Source organism: Gastrolobium bilobum, unplaced genomic scaffold, assembly GCF_033153095.1.
Source record: "Gastrolobium bilobum isolate Gb01-03AN ecotype WA unplaced genomic scaffold, APGP_CSIRO_Gbil_v1 utg25332, whole genome shotgun sequence".
In the NCBI taxonomy this organism is placed as follows: Eukaryota; Viridiplantae; Streptophyta; class Magnoliopsida; order Fabales; family Fabaceae; genus Gastrolobium; species Gastrolobium bilobum.
This window is the reverse complement of record NW_026898141.1, coordinates 13,722-39,518: the sequence shown is the minus strand read 5'-3', so window position 1 is coordinate 39,518 and position 25,797 is coordinate 13,722. Positions and strand designations below refer to the sequence as shown.

Sequence of the window (25,797 nt, the reverse complement as noted above, 5' to 3'; positions counted from 1 at the left end):
ACACGGCGAAAAAGCAAAAAAATACCCTGGAAGAATAAGCAAACGCATAAGCCCGGCAAATTATTTCAAGAGTTCTTAAGAAACACCAACTGCTAGGATGAAGTTGAGAAGGGGTAACATCTAGATGACGCAAGACTTCTGTTTGGAAGTCGGTAAAAGGTAATAGGATCTTATGTTTCAAAAATAAGCATTTGTACACAAAGAAAAAAGCATCATCTCCTTGCCCGAAACGTGAACAGATTCTTTCGTTCTCGCCAGGAACGTCAAGCCGGAAAGAAGTAATTATTGAGTCGTGATAGAGAGGTACCAGACGTAATGCCGCCTGCAAAGCAGCCAGATTGTTTTCGTAAGTAGAACGAAGTCCTAATACTTCTATGTCAACCCATTCTAAACCCGCCAAGCTGAGAGGAAGAGCAAAGCGAGAAACAGGAAGCAAAAGGTAAGGTCGGTTCCTCGGCATGTGCCTGGAAGGAAAGGCACTGTTAGACTCTAACTCGGAAACATAAGTAATAGACAATATGTTATCGGAATATGGTTGAGGACGTAAGAATATTATAATTCGTCCTAAACCCGACAAAGGAAATACAGGGGCTCTACAAGGTATAAAATTTTTATGACAAGGTGCATATTTTTCTGGTAAAGAAGAGGTCTTTAAGTGATCTGAAACGTCTTTTGTCTGAAGGACATCCTTAAAGGTAGGTGCAGGGTCCATTATATTGAAAATACAGGAAAAACAAACGAAAATTATCAAGAATACAAATAAACATCAAGTTTTCTAAATAAAGATTAAAAAGAATAGTATAAAGTGCGAGGCGAACTTACTTGGTATAGCGTCCAACGATAATGGAGAATGAGAAAGGAAAGCTTGAGAAAGCGTCAGCAAAAAAGTAAAAAAGATGAAATTGAAGGAGAAAGAGGAAAAGCCAAATGTGGGAAGGAGAAAGAGCAGAAGCCAGAAGAGAAAATGAGAAGAAAGAAAAAATGAAATGATTGAAAGACGTCATATCGCACTTGTTTGAGAAAATCAAGATCAGTCAGAAGAGGACATGTGGCAAATGCAGAGTATAGGGGCATGTAGCATTTAATGAGAGTGCTTCTCGTTTGGCCCGAGTTTAACTGATAAGACAAACCCAAATCGTCAACTTGGAGTATTTTCTATATAATACTCCAAGCTGAGGGGCTTAATGTTTCGGGTTCGTAACGTGAGCTTAATTAAGCATAATTAAGGCCCATAACTAGAGGAGGTCCCCAAACGAAACCCATAGTAGGAGACCGGAATATGGCCCTAACCCATGTTTTACCGGCACACGTGGACCCTACCACGATCTTAATAATTGCACCACTATTAACTACCCATGATGATTATAACCATTAGTAAGACCATATATGAAGATCCTAAACAAGTTAATGGGCACAAATTACTCACAAGATCAACCCTTTAATGTTCATACAAAACACTATTAATTTATTGTTTTTAATTCAATATATTATTGGACTATTATAAACTAATAAAATCCAGACTGATTCGTCTATTACACAAAATTTACTTTCAATTATGAAATTCATTAACCATGGATCATATTTTAATTCGAAGTTCATTTGTCAAACTAATCCTTGATCATCATTTTCTTAGTAAATTCACATTAACATTTTTAAGGTTCAGATTTAAAAGAAAAAATAAATAAACTTTCGACCCCTTCAAAGTGAAATCATAAAAAATTTATCATCTCAGGCATAACGAGATTTTATCATCTCAAACTGAAGTATTGATGCATAAACTATCCACTAATTTAACCAAGGCCCAAAAAAAAGTATTGATCCAGAGAACAAAAGAATGATCATCTGTGAATTGCACCCTTACGATAATTATTACGAACATATTTACAGCACAGACTAAAATACTAAGGTCAACAGGTGCATGAAAGGATTGCCTTCAAGCCTTTAAAAATAAATGTGATCGTCACTTGCGACGAATAATATTACATACAATCAAAAGTGCAAGGGACAAAAAAATACCAATCCTTAAATACTCCTACAAAACTTCAACAGCAGGTGGCTTCCCAGCCTAGTTGGGCATGATTTAGTAACAAATGACTAATGTAAACTCCTGCAAATGTTTTCAACCAGAAGCAGAAGCAGCTCTCTCCTTATCAAATTCCCCTTGCTCTTCCTTGGCAAACTCTTCAATCAATTCACGCTGTCTCTCTGTCAGATTTCTGCGACATTACAAAACAGGCATTTATAGTCTAAACATTCCATCACAAAGAAGTATCTTTCCCTTAAAAAATGTTAGCCTAGGCTATTTTTTATTTGTGGGGAGAGCAAGAGGACTTAGTAGTCCATAAATCACACCAACTAATATCATTAAATGTAACACTCACGTTGGGATGCTGACATCAAAATGAACGTATTGATCCCCGAATGTGTAAGAATTTTTTGACTTGATCCCTGTTAAAGAGAACAAACTGGTTAATAACGGCGAAAAAATAACAGCTTAAACTGACACTACTTAAAATCCATGCAACTGGTTGTTGGAATTTCAAATATTTTTTTCACACAATGCTTTCTTAAAAATCTCTCTTATTATCCATAAACGATATCAACTTGCTTACCTTTCTTTTTCAAAACCACCTTCTGACCAGGTTGGGTCCCAGGACGAACCTGCCAAACAGGACGTGTCATTGAAACTTCAACGGTTACTAAACCAAAATGTCATGAGAAATTAATTACATTGCAATAACAATACAAACCTTAAGAACAACATCTCCAGTAAGAGTTGGGACCTGAATGGTTCCGCCCAAAACTGCCTGAAAAAGAGAGAAAAAATTCTTCGGTTTGCAGATTACTTTTAAGCAATAGTTTAATACCCCAATAATGCAACACAAACAAATAACGAGATGTTTGAGATTCAAAAACATCAAACATTAACATCTTTATCCCAAACTAGTTAGAGTTGATGGTAGATGAACCCAATTGAAAAGTATGAAAAGATTGAGAGAAAAAACAAAAATAAAGTTTAAAATGTATATAAAACATTATCCATTAAAAAAATAACAATAAACACTTCAAAGGAAAAATAAAAATAAAAATAAAATAAAGTGAAAACAAAAGATGCATAAGAGAGAAAAATACATGTGAGGATAAAAGAAAAGAATAAGAAAGTAAAAATAAAAAAATAAAGAGATAAAAAAAAGAAAAAAGAAAATACATAAATAAATAAATAAGAAAAGAGAGATTGAGAAGAAAAAAGAGGTAAAGGTAGAAATAAAGGGAGATAAAAGGGAAAAGGACTAAAACGGGACCATATGGAACATAGGAAGGAAAACGGGTCAAGCTAATAGTTTTTCTTCAATTCAACCTAAGACACACCATCTGCCAATCTATATCGCACTTCATTAAGTCTTGTTTTACTATATTTCCCCAAGTACGTTTCGGTCTACCTCTTCCTCTGTCTTAAGCTCTTCGTAACAAACTTTTGTTCTCACAGGAGCATCTAAGGGTTTTCGTATTGTGCCCAAACCACCTCATTCTATGCTCTCTCATATTTTCAACCACTAGTACTCCTACCTTTCGTCGAATATCTTTATTTCTTATCTTATCCATTCTCGTATGACCACATATCCACCTTAACATCCTCATTTCCACTACTCCGATTTTATGCTTATGTTGCTTATGTGCTGGCCAACATTCAGCTCCATATAACATTACAGACCTTATTACTGTTGTATAGAATTTCCCTTTTAGCCTAAGAGGAATTTTGTGATCACATAAAAACCCTAATACACCATACCATTTCATCCACAGTGCTCTGATTCTATGATTTACATCATCATCAATCTCTTCACCCTTTTGTAAAATTGATCTCGGATATCTAAAACCATCTTTCTTGAATACCTCTTGTCCAAGCATATATACGAAATCTTGATCTACATCTCTTATCGGAGCAAACTCACAATTCAATACTCAGTCTTGCTTAGCATAAATCCTTTAAAATTCAATGTGCTTCTCCACAATTCTAGCCTTCTATTAACACCAACCTTGGTCTCATCGGTAAGCACAATATCTTCTGCAAAAAGCATACACCATGGTATTTTCTCTTGAATATCTTTTGTTAGTTCATTTATAACTAGGACAAAGAGATATAAAGACTTCGAGCAAAACCTTGGTGTACACCAAACGTGATAGGAAAATAATTTGGTGTTCCAAAACATGTACAAAAATAAAACCTCCAACTACAACCACCACTACCATTCCTTTTTCTTAAAAAATAAAAAAAATAAGCCGACCAGAATCAGCCATTGATGATTGCTATATACCATCAGCCCCCAAATCCTATTAAATGTCAATACTCTATCCTCTACGTCAACCAGGAAATTTCGGGGGTCAAAGATGGAAGATACCCTTGACCATGGGCGGAACTCATCTTCACCAGCAGCCTGCTGAATTCTCCAACCCACGTCATTGGTAGCCACTATCACTCCACCCACGATCACCACCCACGGATTTCGTGCTCTGGATCACTCCACTCTCATTCAACTGTCACCAAGCCACTACAAAATGCTGGAACAGTGTCATAGGGACACAGCTAGAACAGTAAGCATTCCCCAATTACAATTGACTGGAACATTCACTCGATCTTAGGTGTTCACACACACACACCTGATTTTTCGCATCGAACAAGAAATTAGAGGTATTGAGCATCCCTTGCCAGTCATCTTTCTCCCATAACCCCATGGATAGAAACACTAGGACTCATTGCTAGACACTTCTAGTTCAACACTCTAAACAGGTAGTATTTGATTTATCTTTTGTTCTCCTTTTCAGTTGATTTATCTAACACTCCATGCCTTTTTCTGTACCAAGCAAAAAGAACCTTTCCTGTGGAAAAAAAGGCAAGAATGGAATCCTCATTTCAAGACAAAGTAGCCAAAACATACTCTAAGAGTCCTTGTTGGACATATGGAAATGAAAGAAGGGAAACTATTCCATCATTTGGGAAATCAGGAGTTAAAAAATTCATGCAGGAAGAGGGAATGTGATGAGAACTGGAGAACCATTCCTCCCTTTCCACATAAACTCATTTTCCTGTTCCCGTCCAAATTGGGGGTAAATGAGGAGTGTTAGATATGATTAGTCTGATTAGATATGATTAGATATGATTAGTCTGTAATTATTCTGATTATATTCTGATTGTATTAGGTCTGGGCCTTTCCTATAAGCCCATTAGAGTCTCTATATATTGTAACTCTCTGAATTAGATCAATACACAACATATTATTTTATATTCAAGTAAGAGAATAACTTTAAAAACTTTTCGTTTACTATTTCCTCCCAAAAATTTGAGTTAGCTAAACTTTATAAGGGCCAGATTTGAATTTTACACTTATAACTCTACAACTTTCCCTTTCTTCCCCCATTAATCATTCAATTCAAATATAGTGAAGGCGACTCCTTCCCATCCCATCTTTACCTCTTCCTTTTATCCTATCTCATACTTTTATGGGTTCGTTTTTTCTGCAGTTACTGCAGATAGCTTATCTGCAGTAAGCCAATACGACGTCGTTTTGGGACGGAAATCATGGTGTTTTTGTAATTTTAATTTATTTCAGGGTTATAATAATCTTTATATTCATAATTTTTTAAGATTTCAATACCAAAACGACGTCGTTTTGGGAATAAATGCAGATAACTTATCTGCATTAACTGCAGAAACATTTTTCCCTAGTTTTATATGCCATTATCTCTAAAACCTCCAAACATAGCCTAAGGCATCAGCTCAATCATATAGATGAAAGTTGAAACATGAATCATCTTTCTTAAATTTTATTTTTCTTGATATCTTTATGAAGCATACTTTTATATGCCATTATCTCTAAAACCTCCCATCTTTCTTTTTCTTTTTCTTTTTAAATTCCCCCATTATCTCTAAAACCTCCAAACATCTTCTTTTTCTTAAATTTTCTTAAACAAAGAGAAAATTATTTATGTTGCTGTAGTGCTAGAAGGAAATGATTTAAAAAGAAAATTATGATAACTTTGGTAGAAAAGAAACGAAGCAAGCCTCTTGAACCCCAAATATTAAGGAACATTACCTGAGTGATACTTAAAACAGCATCTACGTGAATATTAGATCCTTCTCTCCGGAAGACAGGATCTTCCCTGACCTGCAAGAAGGGGAAAATTATTGAGCTTCTGAGGACATAAAGAAGGAAAAAGTAAATGACCTCCAAGCCATGAAGAGATTAACATGTTTACCTTGATAGTAACATAAAGATCACCGGGGTGATCTCCATCAGGATCTGCACCACCACTTCTATAAACCTTTATGGTCTCATTGTTGTCCATGCCTGCAAATGTAAAAACATGTCAATCGGTCAAGCTTTTTCATAAGTGAACAAAATGATAAGTGAAAATGATTAAACAGGAGAGGTGTGCATTATGTAAAGAAAAAAATTGTCTTTTTTAACCTCCATTATTGACAGAATCAAATTTGTCAACAGAAGGATAAAGTCAACATTGCCACAAATTATCCATAAATCTGAAATTATAAACTTTAATCTGCCAAAATTCAGAAGCATCTTTATGTTCGTTTTAGTTGCCATTTTAACACTTACCTGTAAGGGCAAACTGTTATGATCCAGTTGCAAAGTGTAGGAAATTAGGATTAGAATCTTTCTGCTTTTATTTCCTATTAATTAGTGATTATTTTTTCCTTATAGGAATATGAATTTTTAATATGTTTCTATAGATAGGATAGGGCTGATGAGTCATTGTTGAGTCATTCTTATCCATTTTTTTCTTTCTCATTTGATCTAGTATAAATACCTCGTATCCATGTAAATCAAATGTTATCAATTTTAGAAAAATCCTTTGTTTTACATCCTTCAATATAGTATCAAGAGCAGGCTGGTCCTGAAAAAGCTTAGCCACCACAACCACCATCAAACCAACTTATCCATTTTTTCTTTCTCATTTACTCTTGTATAAATACCCCCTATCAGTGTAAATCAAATGTAATCAAGTTTAGAACAATCCTTTGTTTTACATCCTTCAATATAGTATCAAGAGCATGTTGGTCCTGAGAAAGCTCAGCCACCACAACACCATCAAACCGGCGGCACATCGCCGGAAAACTCAACCTTTAGCCACTGTTAAGGCTGTTTTCACCTCCTACAAAGCCCCAACAACAAAGTAAGGTTGCCAAACACTGTAAGACGGCCAAAACCAATCGAATCCTAGCCTTTCGCCACCGTCAACTGCCGCCGGATTTTTTTTTGTGGTGACCTTTCTGGCCAAAACCTACATTGTTAGGCTCAGAAGGAGCCGATCTACAAGGTTGTAACAAGGCCCATCGGCGTCTGACCTAGCATGCGAAGGAAACAGAACGGTAGCACCTTCCCCACACATCCCACGAGCGGCCCAGTACGGCGCGTGTGATCCACGTGCCACCCTCCAGCCATCTGGTCAGCTTCAGACTCGTCTTGTTTGGTTCGTGTTCTCCTCCTCTATCTGTTCCAAGGTTCAAATTGGTGATTGGAGACATTTTTTCTTTCGGACTATGCCTACCCAAGAAAAGGGAACTTAGAGAGTGCCTGATATTGCTATTGGGCTCGAATTGGTACCTTTTATGTGGCTGTTTCTATAATAGACTCCGAGTTTGTTGTTTTAGATGACTTAGAAAGTATCATGTCCCATAACTCAGCCTCCTCTGTGCTTGAATTGGACTCAGCTTCAAATTTGATTGAGAGTGATAAGCTTCAAGCAGCGAAGCTATTGGGACCAATAACTTGGAGACTAAATTTGCATAGCTAGAAATGCCAAATCTTAGTTCGTCGAGTGTGCCATCCAGTAATGTTGCTCAATAAGGTACGGCATTCCATGTTGATCATAGTAGTCGTTGGATCCTTGATGGGCCTTACAACAATTAGATGTAAAGAATGCATTCTTGAAATGTGATCTATATAATAACCCTCACTGTCAAAATAGGTGGTAAATTAATTAAGTGTTTAATGGAATTAAACACGTATTTAAGGAATATGGTGAGTGATAAATCATGTAAATTACATGATAATTAAGTGAAGGATACAGTTCATACCAGACAAGTCAAATAGGATCCTAATGGAATTAATATAAAAGATTTAGGGTCAAAGTATAATTATGTGAAAGTTTAGGGATTAGTTTGCAAATAAGTGAAACTAGGTCTAAACTTGATTTTAATGTTTTAATTAAATTGTTTGGGAATTCTATGAGATAGAAGTGATGTTATTTTAATCAAATGATGTCTAGATTAATTCTTAAAATTAAGTCAAAGTATGGAATTAATCGACCAATAGAAATTGAAATAAGTCAAATTGTGTGTAAAATCAATAAGACTTTGAAAGTTAGTAAAACTTGTGAAATTCCTATACATATTCGATGACTACATGAGTTCCTTGTGTCATTGTATTATTAAAGTCAAGGGAGTCAAATGTTGATAGGAATTAGCCATAAGAATTTAAGTTGAAAGTCTTAAGAAGAAATAAGACAATAGGATTTAAGTTGAAATTCAAAGGTGACATGTAAAGATTTACTCACTTGGTTTCATGTAATTGGCTACACTTTGTGACATAGCAAGTCGTCAATAAAAGTAGCCAATGGAAGTGATTTTTAGTGTCAAAAGGTCTTAGTTGAAATAAAGAACCAATAGAAATTTATATTGAAAGTCTAAAGATGAATGAACCAATGAGAATTCACTTTGAACGTCATAAGTTGTAGGTTAAGTGAGTAACTTATTAATCAAGTTGTTTGGCTTGATATTTTCAGCCATGTGCCTTCTTGTTTCACGCCACTTCCTTTCTCATTAAGGAAGAAGTGTTCTAGAATGTGGTATTAAAAGATGACAAGGCAAAGTGCATAGAAAATCAACCAATGAGAAGATAGCTTGCAAAGTTGAAACACTAAGTAAATATCTAAGTTCATTAAGTCATTATGTAATGGCAACAGCAGAAATTAAACAATTAACACAACAAATAAAAAATGATAGGACGATTCTTTCTGTATAACTTCTTTGGTATTGAAAATAAGAGAAAGACTGAACGTCTGTTACAACTAGAGCAATTTGAGAGTGCTCTATTCTCTCCTTACTACTCACTGACTAACTGAATGAATATCTCTCTTCTCACTCATACTTCATATAACAACCTACAACCCTCCACACGCGTACTACACCACGCCTTATCCATAACTGCTTATTCTCATCCTACTCCCCTACACCACGTCAGCTGCCAACTCATCGATACTGAGTTCTTCCACATCAGCCTCAGGTACTCTGACTCGTTCCACATCAGCCTCAGATACCCTACGGCCTAGCCTACGGTACACCTTAATAGGCTTTGTTACAATACTTTCCCCCAATGCTTTCACCTTGTCCTCAAGGTGAAACTCGGGAAAACGCTACAAAATAGAAGAAGCTAACTCCCATGAATTTTCAAAGTCAAGTAGATTTTGCCACTGAATCAACACCTCTGTGAATCCATTTGGATTAATACGATGTTGCAGCACCTGAACGGGTTGAACCTCCAACTCCCACGAATCTGACAGCCTAGGAGGCAAGGGTTGCACCACAGTTGACGGTTGGACAACACCCTTAAGAAGTGACATGGAAAACAGGGTGTACTTTGGATCCAATGGGTAAATCCAATTTATATGCTGCAGCACCTATGTGTTCAACCACCTGATAAGTGCCATAAAAACAGGGCTAAGCTTCTCATTAATTTTCGTCGCTAAAGACTTTAGCCTATATGGTTGCAGTTTTAAAAACACCCCCTAACCAATCTGGAAAACAACATCCCGACGTTTCCTATCAGCATACTGTTTAAACCGACATTGTGTCTGTGCCAAATTCTGCTGCAATTCTTGCAATATCACATCTCGTTCCTTAAGTAATTGCTCCACTGAATCCACACTTGACGGGTGATTGCCACTGCGAAACAAGGTAGGAGCATCCCTCCCATATAAGGCTTTAAATGGGGTCATACCAGCAGATTCGTGGTAATTGGTATTAAACCAAAATTTCGCCCAATGTAACCAAAGATTCCATTGTTTGGGACGAGGATGACAAAAACAACGAAGATACGTTTCAACACACTTATTCGTAACCTCAGTCTGACCATTGGATTGGGGGTGATAAGCTGAAGAAAACTTCAAAGACGTTCCAGCTTTACGAAACAACTCTCCCCAGAAAGAACTCATGAATAACCTATCTCTATCAGAAACAATAGACAATGGAAACCCATGCAAACGCACAATCTCTTTGATGAACAGATTGGCTACATCTTTCGCAGAAAAGGGATGTTTAAGAGCAAGGAAATGAGTATATTTAGTGAAACGATCAATCACCACCAAAATAGTGTCATAACCATTAGAAATAGGAAGGCCACCTACAAAATCCATAGCAATGTCATTCCAAGCCTGTGAAGGAATAGGAAGGGGCTGCAATAAACTCGCAGGAGCCAACGTGGAGTGTTTGTTACGTTGGCAAGTCTCACAAGCTGTCACATGAGCATGATTATCCTTGCACATGCCTTCCCAAAAGACACAATTACTGATGCGCTTATACGTTTTGTGAAAACCAGAATGCCCCCCAACCACAGAATCATGAAATTCCTTAAGAATTTTTGGGATCCAAGAAGAATTTTTAGCCAATACCAGTCGGTTTTTATAAAATAACCGTCCACCCTGCAAAACGAAGCCTTCATGAGCAGAAGGATTTATCAATAACTCTTGAATAACCTTGTTGAGCCGTGCATCTTGCTGTAATTCATTCTGAATCACGTCCAATTCGTCAAATTGCACCTGTGATATAGCATTAAAACACATTTGTCTAGATAAAGCATCAGCAACCGCATTTTCTTTTCCTGGACGAAATTGAATAGTGAAGTCAAAACCAAACAGCTTCGAAACCCACTTTTGCTGGTCTTTAGAAAGCAACCTTTGTTCAGTCAAAAAACGCAAGCTTCTCTGATCAGTACGGATAATGAAATGACGTCCCATCAAGTAATGTCGCCATGTAGTAACCGCAAAAACAATCGCCATAAGCTCCTTTTCATACACAGATTTAACCAAAGCCCGTTCACTGAACCCACGACTGAGAAAAGCATTGGGTCTATCCTCTTGCATCAACACAGCTCCAACACCCTTTTCCGACGCATCCGTTTCTACTATAAACTTCTGAGAGAAATCAGGCAATGCTAATACTGGAACTGTGGTCATAGCATTTTTCAATAGATCAAAAAAGGCTTGTGCTTCCTCATGCCACTGGAATCCATCTTTCTTAAGTAATGTAGTAAGTGGTCGAGCTATCTTCCCGTAGTCCTTGACGAACTTGCGGTAATAACCAGTCAATCCCAAGAACTCGCGTAATCCTTTTACATTTCGTGGAACCGGCCATTCAAGCATAGCCGAAATCTTAGCTGGATCCACCATAACCCCAACCGTAGTTACAATATGACCCAAATATTCACTCTGGGAACGCCCAAATTCACACTTCTTACGATTCAGAAATAGGCTATGGTCCTTCATCACCTGAAGAATATCTCGCAGATGACAGATATGGGCTTCTGCATCTTTACTGTAAATAAGGATATCGTCAAAAAATACTAAAGCACATTTGCGTAAGAATGGACGCAATACCTCATTCATGAGAGCCTGGAAGGTGGAAGGACCATTACAAACACTAAAAGGCATTACAAGATATTCGTAATGACCTTCGTGTGTCCGAAGTGCCGTCTTGGGAATGTCTTCTTCTCGCATACGTATCTGATGATAGCCTGATTTGAGATCCAACTTGGAAAATATCCGGGCACCACCAATTTCATCAAGCAGTTCATCAATGGCCGGAATCGGAAACTTGTTGGGAACGGTGATTTTATTTAAGGCCCTGTAGTCCACACACACACGCCAGCTTCCATCCTTTTTCTTGATAAGAATAACCGAACAAGAATATGGACTGGTACTCGGACGTATATGACCCATAGCCAATAATTCCCCAACTAATTTCTCGATTTCATTCTTCTGATGGTGTGGATATTTGTATGGTCTAATGTTGGGTATGGTATTACCTGGGATCAATTCTATTGCATAATCATGAGAACGCTGAGGTGGCAACCCTGGAGGAAACAGGAACACCGTGTCAAATTCAACCAACAGCGTGGACAAGGCCTCCCCCAATATCTCGATATATTGCACTTCCCCATTCTCTACCTTACTTGTAGGCTGTGGAGCGATTACAAAACCTTCATCTTCAGATTCCAAGGTCTTCAGCATTGACTTTAAAGAAACGACCGCCGTGGACAAAGATGGGTCCCCCTGCACCAACACTTCACTGCCCCCATCATCAAACCTCAGTGTAAGTTCCCTGAAATTTGCCTTAACTTCTCCTAACGTCCTAAGCCAATCCAATACGAGGACTGCATCTGCACCTCCCAATTCAAAAAGAAAAAGATCCAGCCTAATCACCACTCCTTGCATTTGAACCGCGACGTTTTTACACACACCCTGACATCACACCTTATGACCATCTCCTACCTCCACTGCATATTGGGGTGTCGAGCTTACTGATAATCCCGCAACTCGAGCAACCTTAGGGCTGATGAAATTACTTGAGGCCCCACAATCAATTAAAATTACTACCTGTTGTTGTGCGATGACTCCCCATAGCTTGAGAGCTTGATTAGACGTTAACCCCATAATATTGTGCATGGACAGGTGTACCTCCCTATCGTCAGCCTCTTCCAGTCGATCCGGAACCCGTAAGCCACTTCCCCCATCCTCTTCGTCATCCTCCTCAATCAGAAGGAGATGAAAATACTTGTTGTTTTTGCACCTATGGCCCCTTACGAACTTCTCTTGGCAGTAAAAACATTCTCCTTTCGCCATTTTCTCTTGCCACTCTTCGTTGGAAAGCCGTCGAGAATTTGTTCTCCCTGTGCTCTCGACGCTCTCACCAACTCTATTAGGGTTCAGGGTCTGATTTGGGGATAAGGTTGTCTTAACATTGACGTGTGTCCCTTGCGTGCCGACACCAGGTTTAGTATCTGCGTTGCGATAAGGGTATGTGTTTTGGGCCTTCACATTAAAATAGGACTGGGCCTTAACCCCACTCAAATTGTTCGTTCTACCGATAGCATACACTTCGCTCCTTTCTTCCACAATTTCGGCCAGATCCATCAGTTCAGATAATGCCATATCTCGTCCCCTAATATTTAATTCCACAACAATCTCATCCTTCAGCCCATTTAACCAAATATCCCTAAGCATGTTGCCATCCGCGTATCCCAAAGGCCCAGCCACCCTCTCAAACTCTTCCATGTACTCCTTCACGCTTCCGTCTTGCTTCAACCTTAGCAATGGTGCGAACGTGCAATTTGCAGTGACTCCTTGAAAACGCCTCAACACGTGTGACCTGAATTGCTCCCAATTAGCTCCAGGATTTTGACTCTCCCACCACTGAAACCAATGGAATGCTTTTCCTTCCAAGACTATCAGAACCTATGACATTTTTTCGGCTTCAGGAATTCCATTAATGGTGAAATAACGCTCTGCTCGATGGATACACCCAAAAGCATCTTCCCCATCAAAAAGAGGCAACTCCAACCTTCTCACGGAAGTATCATTTGTTCCTGCGTTTCCACCGGTGCCTCCTCCATTCGTGCTGTTTGCGCCGCCACCTCCGCTTGGACCACCACCTCCGTTTGTGCCACTGTTTCCTGTCGGACCTCTATTCGTTCCATGGTTTTCTCCATTGGATCCACCTAATCCTCCATTATCTCCGGTTTGACCTCAATCCAAAATCATCCCATTGATTATGCGTCTCAGATCTTCTTGCACCGATTCGGATTGACGAAACCAAGTTTCTATTCCTTCCTCCATTCGCCGTGAACGTTCTTCGCTATTAGCGAACCATAGCGTCAGCTTTTCCTCCAATGTAGATAAACGATTTTCCATCCTTCTCGTCAAAACCATATAATGCTCCCAGAAATGGAAGCTTTGATACCAATTGTAATGGCAACAACAGAAATTAAACAATTAACACAACAAATAAAAAATGATAGGACGATTCTTTCTGTATAACTTCTTTGGTATTGAAAATAAGAGAAAGACTGAATGTCTATTACAACTAGAGCAATTCGAGAGTGCTCTATTCTTTCCTTACTACTCACTGATTAACTGAATGAATATCTCTCTCTTCTCACTCATACTTCATATAACAACCTACAACCCTCCACACACGTACTACACCACGCCTTACCCATAATTGCTTATTCTCATCCTACTCCCCTACACCACGTTAGCTGCCAACTCATCAATACTGACTTCTTCCACATCAGCCTCAGGTACTCTGACTCGTTCCACATCAGCCTCAGATACCCTACGGCCTCGCCTACGGTACACCTTAATAGGCTTTGCTACGCATTATTTCCTTCCTTCAAGATAAAAATCTGCACTCTCTCTTTGTCTTCAAAACTGTGGACACCATGGAAGAAAGAGGAAGCTTGATAGATTAAGTTTAAGTCATTTTTTAGCAAAAACTCATTACACAATACTTGTAGTCCTTGATCTTGTGATCAAAACCCCTTTATTCTTTCATCTTGGAGAGCCTTATACCTTGAGATATTCTCCTCCAAAGGTGGCTGCCACTGTTCATGCAGTGTAGAAATTCAAGTGTTCTTCAAGGTTCAAAGCATGGAAAATGTTGGAGTGTTGTTTAGAAATTGTTATATCATGATTAAATGTTATATAATTTAATGTGTCATGATGAAAGGTAATGTAATTTAATACAGATGTGTTGTAATTAAATGTGGTGTGATTTGTTGTACTGTGATTAGATGTATTGTGATTTGATGTGATGTGATGTGATTAAATATAATGTGGTTTAATGTGCTGTGAAGCTTGATTGGTTGTGAGGCCTGATTGCCTGTGAGATCTGATTATTGTGGGGCCTGATTGCCTGTTCTCTGATCAGTAGAAATTTGGGGGACTTCCGCCGGATAGGACTCTTTGTGGGGGTTCCAGTTGTCGTTGCGCCTTAGAGTAGTTAACACTCTAGGAATATCTCAGGAGTTATATGATGGGGTCCTTGAACAATATCCCTGATTGGATGTTCTCAGATTTGTGCCCAATTGGTTGTTGATTGTTTGATGGTGTGATTGATTGATTGTATGATGTACTATATGGGTATTATCTTTGGTTGCACATTTTAGTGTGAATTTCTAATCATTCTAGTTATTATAAATATTGGGTGTTGTTGATGATTTGATAGAATTTTTAAATCAATATAAGATGATTTGATCAATAATCAAGAGACTCTAAATTATAAGAGAAAAAGTAAATGATTATGAAAATATGTGCTGGAATGTGTATCGGTAAAAGAATATGGATTCAGTGACTGCATGCGGATATGAATTCTATTACTGTATATAAATACAGAAAATATGTGACTGCATGTGAATATATAATTTGTATTAGTATGATGTTATCTATGTTCGGTGTTTAACATGTCATGTAGGAGGTGAGCTTATGGGTGGAGACTGCTCCATAAACCCAGAGCTTATTGGGATTCATTTCTCACCCCGTCGTGGGGCTGTAAATTAAATTACAGGTACATCAGTTGCTGGGAAATTTAAAGGGACAAGGAACCGGTGCAGTGAGGAAAGAGAAAAGTATTGTAGCAAATAGAGTAATGGATATTTATTCTAGGACTATATATATATATATATATATATATATATATATATAAAGTACAGTATAATGGAATGGCATGGAGCCATCTATTTGTTTTCTGTTTATAAATTTAGAAATATTGAGTTGTTGTCTATCAAGTGAAAATATATTATGGGAATATGATCCCTAGAAATGTTCAAGTTATAGCCGTTATGCTATCTATGTTTCTGCCAGAAATAATACTTGTTAATATATTCGAGCAGACACGTTATAAATAAATTAATAAGGTGAGTGTTTAAATAAGATTCTGTATAGTTAGGAGCCGTATAGATTTGAATCTAAACTACTTAATGAAGTAAGGAAATTACACGAAAGAAAGACAAAAAGAAAAAGTTAAGTCACGTAGTTGATGGTAAACTATAGTGATAACTTTATTAAGTCTTCCGCTTATTTAATCCAATAAGTAGCGCTTTTATTACCATAATGTGAGTTAACACAACGGCAATTGACGGGGTGTTGCAATCTACATGAAGAAGTTTATATAGATCCACCACCTGGTTATGCAAGTTGAAGAAGTCTCTCTATGGTCTTAAACAATCCCATATAGAGTGGCTTGAAAAGTTTACTCAAGCTGTTAAGGGAAGAGGATTCCTCCAAGCTCAGACTGATCACACTTTATTTTTCAAACACTCTAATGGTCGTAAAATTGTTATTCTCATTGTTTATGTTGATGACATAATTGTCAAAGGTAATGATTGTGAGGAGATAAGCTCTTTGAAGTGTTCAGCTGATTAGTTTGAACTGAAGGATCTTGGATCTCTCAAATATTTCCTGGGCATGGAGGTTGCTCAAAGGAAGGCAGGGATTTCTTTAACTCAGAAGAAATATATTCTAGACCTGTTACAAGAAACAAGAATGCTTGGGTGCAGGCCAGCAGAGACTCCAGTTGAACACAATATTAAATTGGAAATTGAAGATGGGAAAAAAATTGACAAAGAGCAGTACCAGAGATTGGTGGAAAAGTCGATCTACTTATCTCACACTCGACCTAGTATTGCATTTGCAGTTAGCATGCATGCATTCTCTTAGGGAAAAACACTGTAGTGCAGCGTATAAAATCCTTAGGTACCTCAAAAACACCCCTGGTCGAGGATTGTTCTTTAAAAAGGGACAGAAGAGGATGATTGAAATATATACAGATGCAGATTGAACTAGCTCTGCATTAGACCGAAGATCCACTTCAGGCTATTGCACCTATGCGTGGGGAGATCTTGTAACTTGGAGAAGCAAAAAACAAATAGTGGTCGCAAGAAGTAGTGCTGAAGCAGAATTTCGAGCTTTAGCCCATAGAGTCTGTGAGGGAATCTGATTGAGAAGACTTCTTGAAGAGTTGAAGATCTCATATTCCCTACCACAAACTATATTGTGACAACAAGGCAGCTGTCAGCAACGCTCAAAATCCTGTTCACCATAATCGAACAAAGTACGTGGAAGTTGATCACCACTTCATCAAAGAAAAATTAGATGGTGAAAGTGTGTATGATGTATATTCCTACCAAAGAGCAGACTCAAGATATCCTCACTAAGGCCCTACACCAGCCAGCCTTTTAAGACCTGATTAGCAAGTTGGGAATGATCAACATTTACCTCCTAACTTGAGGGGGAGTGTAGAAAATTAGGATTAGAATCTTTCCTCTTTTATTTCCTATTAATTAGTGATTGATTTTTTCCTTTAATAGGATTTTGAATTTGTTTCTATAGATAGGATAGAGCTAATGACTCATTGCTAAGTCATTCTTATCCATTTTTTTTTTCTCATTTACTCTTGTATAAATACCCCCAATCAGTGTAAAATGTAATCAATTTTAGAAAAATCCTTTGTTTTACATCTTTCAATACAAGGTATGGGACTTGATGTCCCACATCAGAAACATAAAAAGTTTCTGGTGTGAGGTTTATATGGACTTTGCGCTCTCCTACCTTACAAGCTAGCTTCTGGTATCAATTGGTATTCAAGCTTCCACTGTATCTCCCAATTGCAATTGAGCGACACAAATGGTAACACAGGTATTGCAGTGTTCGCCCCGGGCTAAGGGCTGCGAAGCGTGATAGGATGTTACGATTCAGTTGCAAGGATGGGACTTGGAGTCCCAAATTGAAAACATAAGGTTCTGGTGTGAGGTTTATATGTACTTTGGGCTCTCCTACCTTACAAGCTAACTTTTGGGATAAGGCTCCCATGGTTTGTATCGCAAACAAATTTTATTCCAGAAAATAAGATCTTATAGTTAGTGGAGTATCTATTATTCTAATCCTTCTTTCTTGTTTAAATAAGTAAATTGACAATCAGGTATATATAATTTTATAAAAAAATTAAATACACATAAAATTGAAGGCAGATTGACACGTTGAGGGGGTGAAGAAGCTTATTGATAGTAAATTATTATTAACTTCTGTAGATAGCGAGACTGTGAGTCGAGTGGTTATCACCATTGAAATGAGCATCCACAGGGAAATTGCTCATTCATTTCATATTTTCCCTTTGCAAACCATAAAAACATGATTCACATAACAATGCCTCCCAAAATTTAAAAAATAATGGGTTACCAGGCATAATATCCAACTTGACTGACTTTGTTCCTTTGATAAGCTTCGCACCACTGCACGACTTGCAGAAATTCTGATGCCAATAAGAAAAGAAAAAAAAATTATTAACATTTTTGCACAAATTATTACTAATTGGTATGGAAGACCAGCATAGCTATATGCTTCATACGATGAACCTAGCATCACTCATCCTATGATTTATTTATAAAATTAAATGCTTTAGTGGGAGAAAACCTCCAAAGATGGATTACTGTCATGTAAGAAGAAAATAAGATCAACAATAAGCAAGTTACATGAATTCCAGCTATGTCCATCATATTTGAACCCTTATACAATAAAGAAAGAATAATAGAATCAACCCAAAGAAAAAAAAAAGATTGAATGTTGGCACCATACCGATACAATTCTTCCAGTTCCCTTACATGTACCACAAGTACTCTCCATCTTAAATATGCCAGCTTGTACAAATGTCTGGACATTTATCAAAGCCAACAATTTAACAGCAAAAAAGAAAATTTAAACTCATAACATAATTAAAGAAAGTTAAAAAATCTAATTTCAAGACAATACTGACCACTCCTGAGCCTTTACAGCGCTTGCAGGTTTCAGGTCTTGTACCAGGAGGAACACCACTCCCACCTGCAATAGTTGAGCAAGAGAAAGAATTTGTAACTTAAGGTTCACAGGCCTTACAAACTAAACAGAATATAGTAGTAACAGGAAACAACTGACGAGCATACCACAAGTGTTACAAAGCACATCTGTCTGAAATGTAACAGTTTTTGTGCATCCTTGGACAGCTTCCATAAAGGATAGTTCAATGAAAGTCTGTGAAAAATGGATTAAGATGTATTTCCTCAAACAAGTCCTTAGCATACTTAAAGATGTCCATATATGAAGAAACAATGAACCTTAACATCCTCTCCACCAATATTCTGACGAAAAAAACTCTTGAAAAGATCCTGATCACCATTGAGGGAATTGCCAGAGAATTAAAGAAAATCATATTAGACTTCAAATGTGGGATATATAACGCAAGCAAGTTTCAGAGTCATTTATATTTAATTAAAGAATAAGTAAGGTACAAAATTTCTTACATTTAAAAGCAGAACAGATGCATAACCAAGCATAACATATACAAATTAAGGTGTTTTACTTATTATTGCTTGAGCATGCATGTTTTTAAAGCTGTATTAAAAAATAAAAAACTTCATAGATCATTATGCTTCTTCTTCTTTTTAAATAAAAATTTAGGTAGGGTTAGATGCCAGTCATTGTTGTTAAAATGTAGCGTCGACTCGGTAGAAACGTAAGAGTCAACGTTTTTGACACCAAAAACGTGTTCAAACGGTGGTTGAAACGGATATTGAGTCGACTCGGTTGAAACGACGAGTCAACTCGATAAACTCGGTTGACTCGGCAAGTTTAACGAGTTGACTCAATTTAAAAAAAAAAAAACAGCGATTAAAACGTCTCTTTTTTTAAACTTTTTTGTACGACAACGATATTGGGTGGTCTTCTCCTCTCTAGCGATTGGGTCTTTGGCTCTCTCCTCTCTAGCTCTCCCCTCTCATCTTTGACTCATCATCATCTTCATTCTTCTCTCTTGAATCATCATCAAGTACTGACTTCCTTTTCTTCTCTCTTTTTTTTGTGGATTTTACCTTCATCTATTCTTCCCTTATTATTTATGGCCTCTGTTTTAGAGTGAAAAAATAATAAGTGAATGAAAAAGAAAATGGGGTTTGAAACCCCAAACGATCTATTATTTATTTTGGGTAACAAAATGGGGTTTGAAACCCTTCTTCCTCAACCATTCTCGCACTCTTGGACAGCCACGCAGATTTCTTTTTCTTTTCTTTTTTTCTTTTATGAGCTGTACTACTGTCAATCGAAGGGAAGGAAAGAAGTTGCTTGCTTGTTTGTTATCCTTGGAGGAGGAGATGAAGATGATACTAACTTGGACTCCAATGACTTAAATTAGAGATATTTATCCCTTTTATAATTTTATTGCCTTGGTGTTTTGATTTTAGTATGTATTATGATGACTAAATTTGAACTTAATTTTTATTTCCTCTAGTGTTTGAACTTAAATTCTTTTTTTGTATGGGGTAAATTCTTCCGTTTCACGATTTTACGTTTCTGCTCACCCCACCGTTTCTGCATAGACTCTGTTTTAACAATTGACGCCAATATCCCACCAAGATCAATGTTGATCCCCCAACAAGGTCCTCACATCAGCCAGCGGTATTTGAATTGGCATCTGATATGAACCTTGGGAGAACCTCACCCTAAAAGTTAGCTTGTAAGGCAGGAGAGCCCCAAGTCCTTACAAAACCTCACACCAGAACCTCATGTTTCCGATGTGAACTCCAAGTCCCATACCTTGAAATTGGATCGTAACGTTCTGCTTGCTTTTGAGGTGGGACTCTCCCAAGGTTCATATCAACGCCCTTGTGGGGTACAAGCCAAATCAATATGCTTTTAGACTAAACTAGTAATTGCCGCAGTTGTCTGATTGCTTGATGAGACCTTGAGATGCACCACCCCAAAAGCTAGCTCAAAGGGTGGGAGTGCCCAAGGCCTTATAAACCCCACATTAGTTGCCCATACAACCAATGTGGGACTCCAAGTCCCATACCTTGCAAATGGAACCCCAACATTCCACCACACTTCCCTAATGCGTGCCCCCACGCACAACTCCACGTGATGGATGCTCTGATACCAAATTGATGGAACCCAGAAAAAAACATTACTAAATTCATTAACAATGGAGGCATAGCCTCTTTTTACATACACTAATACAATATAAATTGCAGCACCAAAAGACCTCACTCACTCTAAAGCCAAATACCTAGGCCAAAGAGATCCCAAGAGATCTTTTCCCAAAACCTCACTCCAAATATTCTGAATACATGCGTAACAGAAACATCACCCTAAACTTCTATATATACTAATTCTAAAATACTAATGGGCTTGGATTAGTATTATAGGCCCATCAATACTCCTAGCTTTTGGGGTGGTGCATCTCAAGGTCTCATCAAATGGAATTGATGCGGAAGATGATAAAGGTCATGGATGCTTGGGAAGAAAAGCGAGAAGCTCTAATGAAAAAAGCAAAACACATACAGAAAATCGAAAAAGAAAAAAACGATGAAGAAACAGAAAACGCAATAAAGACAAAAAAAGAAGAAAACGCTGAAGCAGTGGACGAGAAAGAAGAAGTTGCAGGAAAAACAAAACAAGAAGAAGAGACGAAAGAAGATGAAGAAGATACAGAAGCGGACGACATAGAAGGAGCAGAAGATAAACACACGGAGGATGAGAAGAGGGTAGCTATTGTTCGCAGTGGCTTGAAGGAAGAAATCCAAGTTGAGGTTCAATTTCATGATCTGACAGATTTGAGAAGAGAGATGTCGTTGATGGTGGAAGAGAGGGAGACAGCGTTGGGAAGGGGAAGCTCTAATATGGGCCAAAACGGAATTGGGCCACGAATTGTGAGAGAAATAATTGGGAGACACGCACTTGCTAATCATTCTGGGCTGGTGGATATGAATGGAGACGGGCATGGGTTGCATAAGGGGCCCATTACCAGTGGGCCCAACCAAAGCAACGTGATCCGGTGTAATGGGGTTCTGACCCAACCTCATGAGACAAACACAAATACTAACCAGTTAAGTCATAATGGGGGAGATGGAAATAATGATCTGGGCTGGTCTCATAGAACTGGGCCCAATAGTAACCAAAGAGAACCCAATAGTATGGGTAGTAACCCACAAAAAGTGAACCCTAGTCAGAATGGAGGACAAAACATAGAGAGAGGGAGAGAGACGGGAAAGGGCCGAGGAGGAGATATGGACGGAGACGGCAGTGATGACCGGAGGACAACGCGATTCCGGCGACTATCTTCTGAGGGGTTGGCGGAACAAAGGCGACACAACTTCTGGTTCATGCATGACATTGCAAATTCGTTAACCCAGGTTCGCTCAAACTCCCATCCTCTTGACAAGCTCCTGGGAACACGCAAACCAGTGTTGGAAAAGGAAGAGATGGTCAACGACGACGACTGTTCAGCCGATGGGGGGAAGTTGGAACGGGGCACAATAAATCCAGCCCAATCAGAGGGGCAACTAAGAGATACAAGAAATAGGAGCAGAGGATGTGGGTCAGAGTTTGTACAGCTCAATACAATGCGCATTTTTTATCCAGCTGGTGTTCGTTTATTCTCCAAAGAGACAGAGGAGGATGCAAGTCTCGAATATGATATGTTTGTTGTAGCTGGATGGATTGTGGATAATATGATTCATGAAAAGAAAATGTTGCAGTTGCTAATTGGGTCAATATGCTTCAAGCAGTGGGATCCTGGTGGATATTTTCTCACATCACCTACTCTCTTTCTCACCTTGAGGACAAGGTGAATTTTGAAGCGGGAGTATTGATGGGCCTATAATACTAATCCAAGCCCATTAGTATTTCAGAATTAGTATATATAGAAGTTTAGGGTGATTTTTCTGTTATGCATGTATTCAGAATATTTGGAGTGAGGTTTTGGGAAAGGATCTCTTGGGATCTCTTTGGCCTAGGTATTTGGGTTTAGAGTGAGTGAGGTCTTTTGGTGTGTATTTTCTGCAATTTATATTGTGTTAATGTATGTAAAAAGAGGCTATGCCTCCATTGTTAATGAATTTAATAATGTCTTTTTCTGGGTTCCATCATTGCTCAAGGCCACTCATATAGTGTCTGTAAAGCATACATTTAATACTAAAAAATTATATAATAATGAATGACTACTTATTATTGCTTCGTATGAAGCACCATTCCTAATGAAATTTCTACTACAATGCAGACTCACCTAGTAATAAAGAAATAAGGATCCACTAATAGACATGACAAATAAAAAGAGTGAAGAAACTCAGTAAGTCATTACATGATCACGAAATATCTGCTCAAATGGATTAAAGCCACTGTTGCCTCCAAAACCAGTGCTTTGTTGGTTTACATAAGCATCATGTCCAACCTACATTCACATATTAAACTAAATAAAATGCAAGAGGCTGAAGATAAATAAGAAAGAATAACAATAAACTCAAGCAAATGTGTTATTGTTCCCCAACCCCTTCCCTCCATATTTTATCTTGAATATCTTGGTATGAATTTCATGTTATCAAATCTCCATAAAACAACGGTCCTGTGTTTAAGTCTTACTATTTCCTTGTTATGTTCTTATTACTGACTTACAATTTACAGTCTCTCATGCATAAAATCAATTGTATATCCTACATTTTATCCCAATATAGTAACAACAATAAAATGCTCATCGAAGGAGCCAAAAAAATTTGGAAAGATGCGACACCTGATCATACTGTTGACGTTTGTCCTCGTCCTTTAAAACCTACAATGCAATTACCCAAAGAAGGGAAAAAAGTCAAGAAACCAGCATTCAGTTCACTCATCATAGGATGATTTAAAGCAGACCACTATATAGTAACAACAACAACAACAACAACATTACACCTCATATGCCATTGAAACTTCTTGAAACTTCTTTTCAGCCTCAGGATCATCTTTGTTTGTGTCTGGATGGAGCTTCTTTGCAAGCTGCATAGCATGGAGATAAATTGAGACAGTAGAAAAAGAAAAAAAGACAGAATAATTTCAGACAAATTACTCATATGCTTGTCAAACATGTTTGAAGAATTCATGTAAAGAGAAAAAAGAAGGGAAAATGAGGGCAACTGCAATATATGTTCACAATTATTAGGCATAGAACATGCACAGACATACAAGAGGGCATATTCTGACAAATAAAATCAGACAAATAGTAACAAGTACAGAACTTATACAACAAAAAGCTAAAAGCATATTTCAACAAAATGCTGATCAATGATTGCATATTATATAAAACATAAGAGCAAAATGATATAAACAAAGTCTTCCTCATCCAAAACTTATTTATGCTAGTTTCTTGGAAAATGGCCGAAGTATCCACTTATTAAAAAGAAAATAAAAAGCTTCCTTGGCAGATGGAAAAGACTTAAAATTAAAAAATAAATTTGCAATGTGATCTCCTTTAACCAGGAAAAGTACAAGAAATTGCAAATTTTACCAGGAAAGAGATCAGATGTTTACCAATAAACAAAAAAAATATTTTGGTATCGGAGTACATGCATATTGACAACGGTTAAGTAAAACCTACCCCATAGTAAGCTTTCTTTATTTCAGAAGCACTTGCATTCTTACTCACACCAAGCACATCATAGTAATCTCTTGCCAACAATGCTGAAAAGGTTAAAGTGAAAAAAAAAGTCATTGAAATGCAAGGGACAACAAATAAATATGCATAGACGGAAGGACCAAAAGAGGAAAATGCGGAGGCAATTGAATGAAAGCAGCATAACTTCAAGTTCCTTCCGCTTCATCGCCATAGGAAAATAGTAGACAAAATGCAAGCCATAAATAACAAAAGCAACTCAGAAAGTGTTTTTCCATATGACACCAGGAAGAATGAAAAGGATGGCATGCATGTTACACATAATGCAATAACTTATACCTGAGCCATGAATGGATCTGGATGCTCCCCAATATGTATTTGCAGCTCCCAATAGCAACCAGTTCTTCAAATTATTACCATCTACTGCACTTGGATAAGGTCAGAAAAGATCAGCGAAAACAATATTAGAAAAGTCAACATCCCAAGGAAAACAACAAGTGGATAATTGTAAATCTAATCAAAAAATAACTACTTCAACAACAGAGTCTCATTCCTCTATAACTGCACAACTGAATCCCAAAAACAACCTTCAAACTCGCCTTAGTAACTTTAACACCCCAAAAAAAATTAACAATAATAATAAACGGTGAATTTAACGCATACCATTAGGAGAAAATTTTCCGGTAATACTGGACGGATTGCAAAGTCCTCCTGATTTCAATGTCCTATAACCCCATTGGAATACTGATTCATATATCTGAGATTCAAGTACACCACAAAGAAAAAAGATAAAAACACAACAGACACTTCCCACAAAGTTGTTCAATCGAAGTTCATATAGAAAATGCCTAAAAAAGCGAAATGGATGCCAAATCGAGGGGCATGAGAGAAAATTAGAGAGAGTTTTACAGGCAGAGATCTAAGGAGCCTAACGCCATTGGAGCGAACCATTTGGGAGCTCAAAGGGTTGCGGACGTGCGTGTCAATGAGAAATATTGAAGCTTTGGAACGAGGTTGGGGTTTCTGGTATTGAGCAATAGCTCTAAACCCCCTCCGATAAACCCTAATTTTTTGATAAAGTGGAAGGTTATATGTGTGGAGCAGATTTTCTATATAACTCCACCTTTCGGTTAATAAAGGGAAAATAAAATAAAATACGGGAAAAATAACGTAATAACCAATTAGTGTTACTGTCAATGTTATTAGCAATTAATTTTACCATTAAATCGATTATGTTGATCTAACTGTTATATTTATTTCCATCTTTATATGTTACGATT

At 37.7% G+C, this 25,797-nt stretch overlaps 1 protein-coding gene across 1 annotated transcript; it reads right to left on the bottom strand.

Moving 5' to 3' along the window:
• Positions 1-1,823: 1,823 nt before the first annotated feature.
• On the bottom strand, positions 1,824-25,574 carry LOC133313186 (chaperone protein dnaJ GFA2, mitochondrial-like). The gene is made up of 18 exons (XM_061514520.1): positions 25,417-25,574; positions 25,181-25,288; positions 24,857-24,940; positions 24,503-24,585; positions 23,821-23,904; positions 23,660-23,698; positions 23,234-23,323; positions 19,218-19,268; positions 19,047-19,134; positions 18,881-18,945; positions 18,703-18,777; positions 18,307-18,379; positions 6,256-6,347; positions 6,093-6,164; positions 2,751-2,807; positions 2,613-2,661; positions 2,382-2,448; positions 1,824-2,216 (listed from the first exon to the last, which is right to left on the bottom strand). Exons 1-18 carry the CDS (start codon positions 25,466-25,468, stop codon positions 2,120-2,122), a joined length of 1,326 nt encoding a protein of 441 aa, XP_061370504.1. The 5' UTR covers positions 25,469-25,574; the 3' UTR covers positions 1,824-2,119.
• Positions 25,575-25,797: the final 223 nt, after the last annotated feature.

Bases quoted from the DNA above. Each gene is read 5' to 3' on its own strand.
- LOC133313186 (XM_061514520.1), bottom strand. From the start codon at position 25,468: ATGGTTCGCTCCAATGGCGTTAGGCTCCTTAGATCTCTGCCTGTAAAA. The intron at 19,269-23,233 runs GTAATGACTTAC...AATGGTGATCAG, and splicing joins AGCAGATATTTCGTGATCAT to GATCTTTTCAAGAGTTTTTT. The intron at 6,348-18,306 runs GTAACCCATTAT...TTACATTTGCAG, and splicing joins CAAGTTGGATATTATGCCTG to GCATGGACAACAATGAGACC.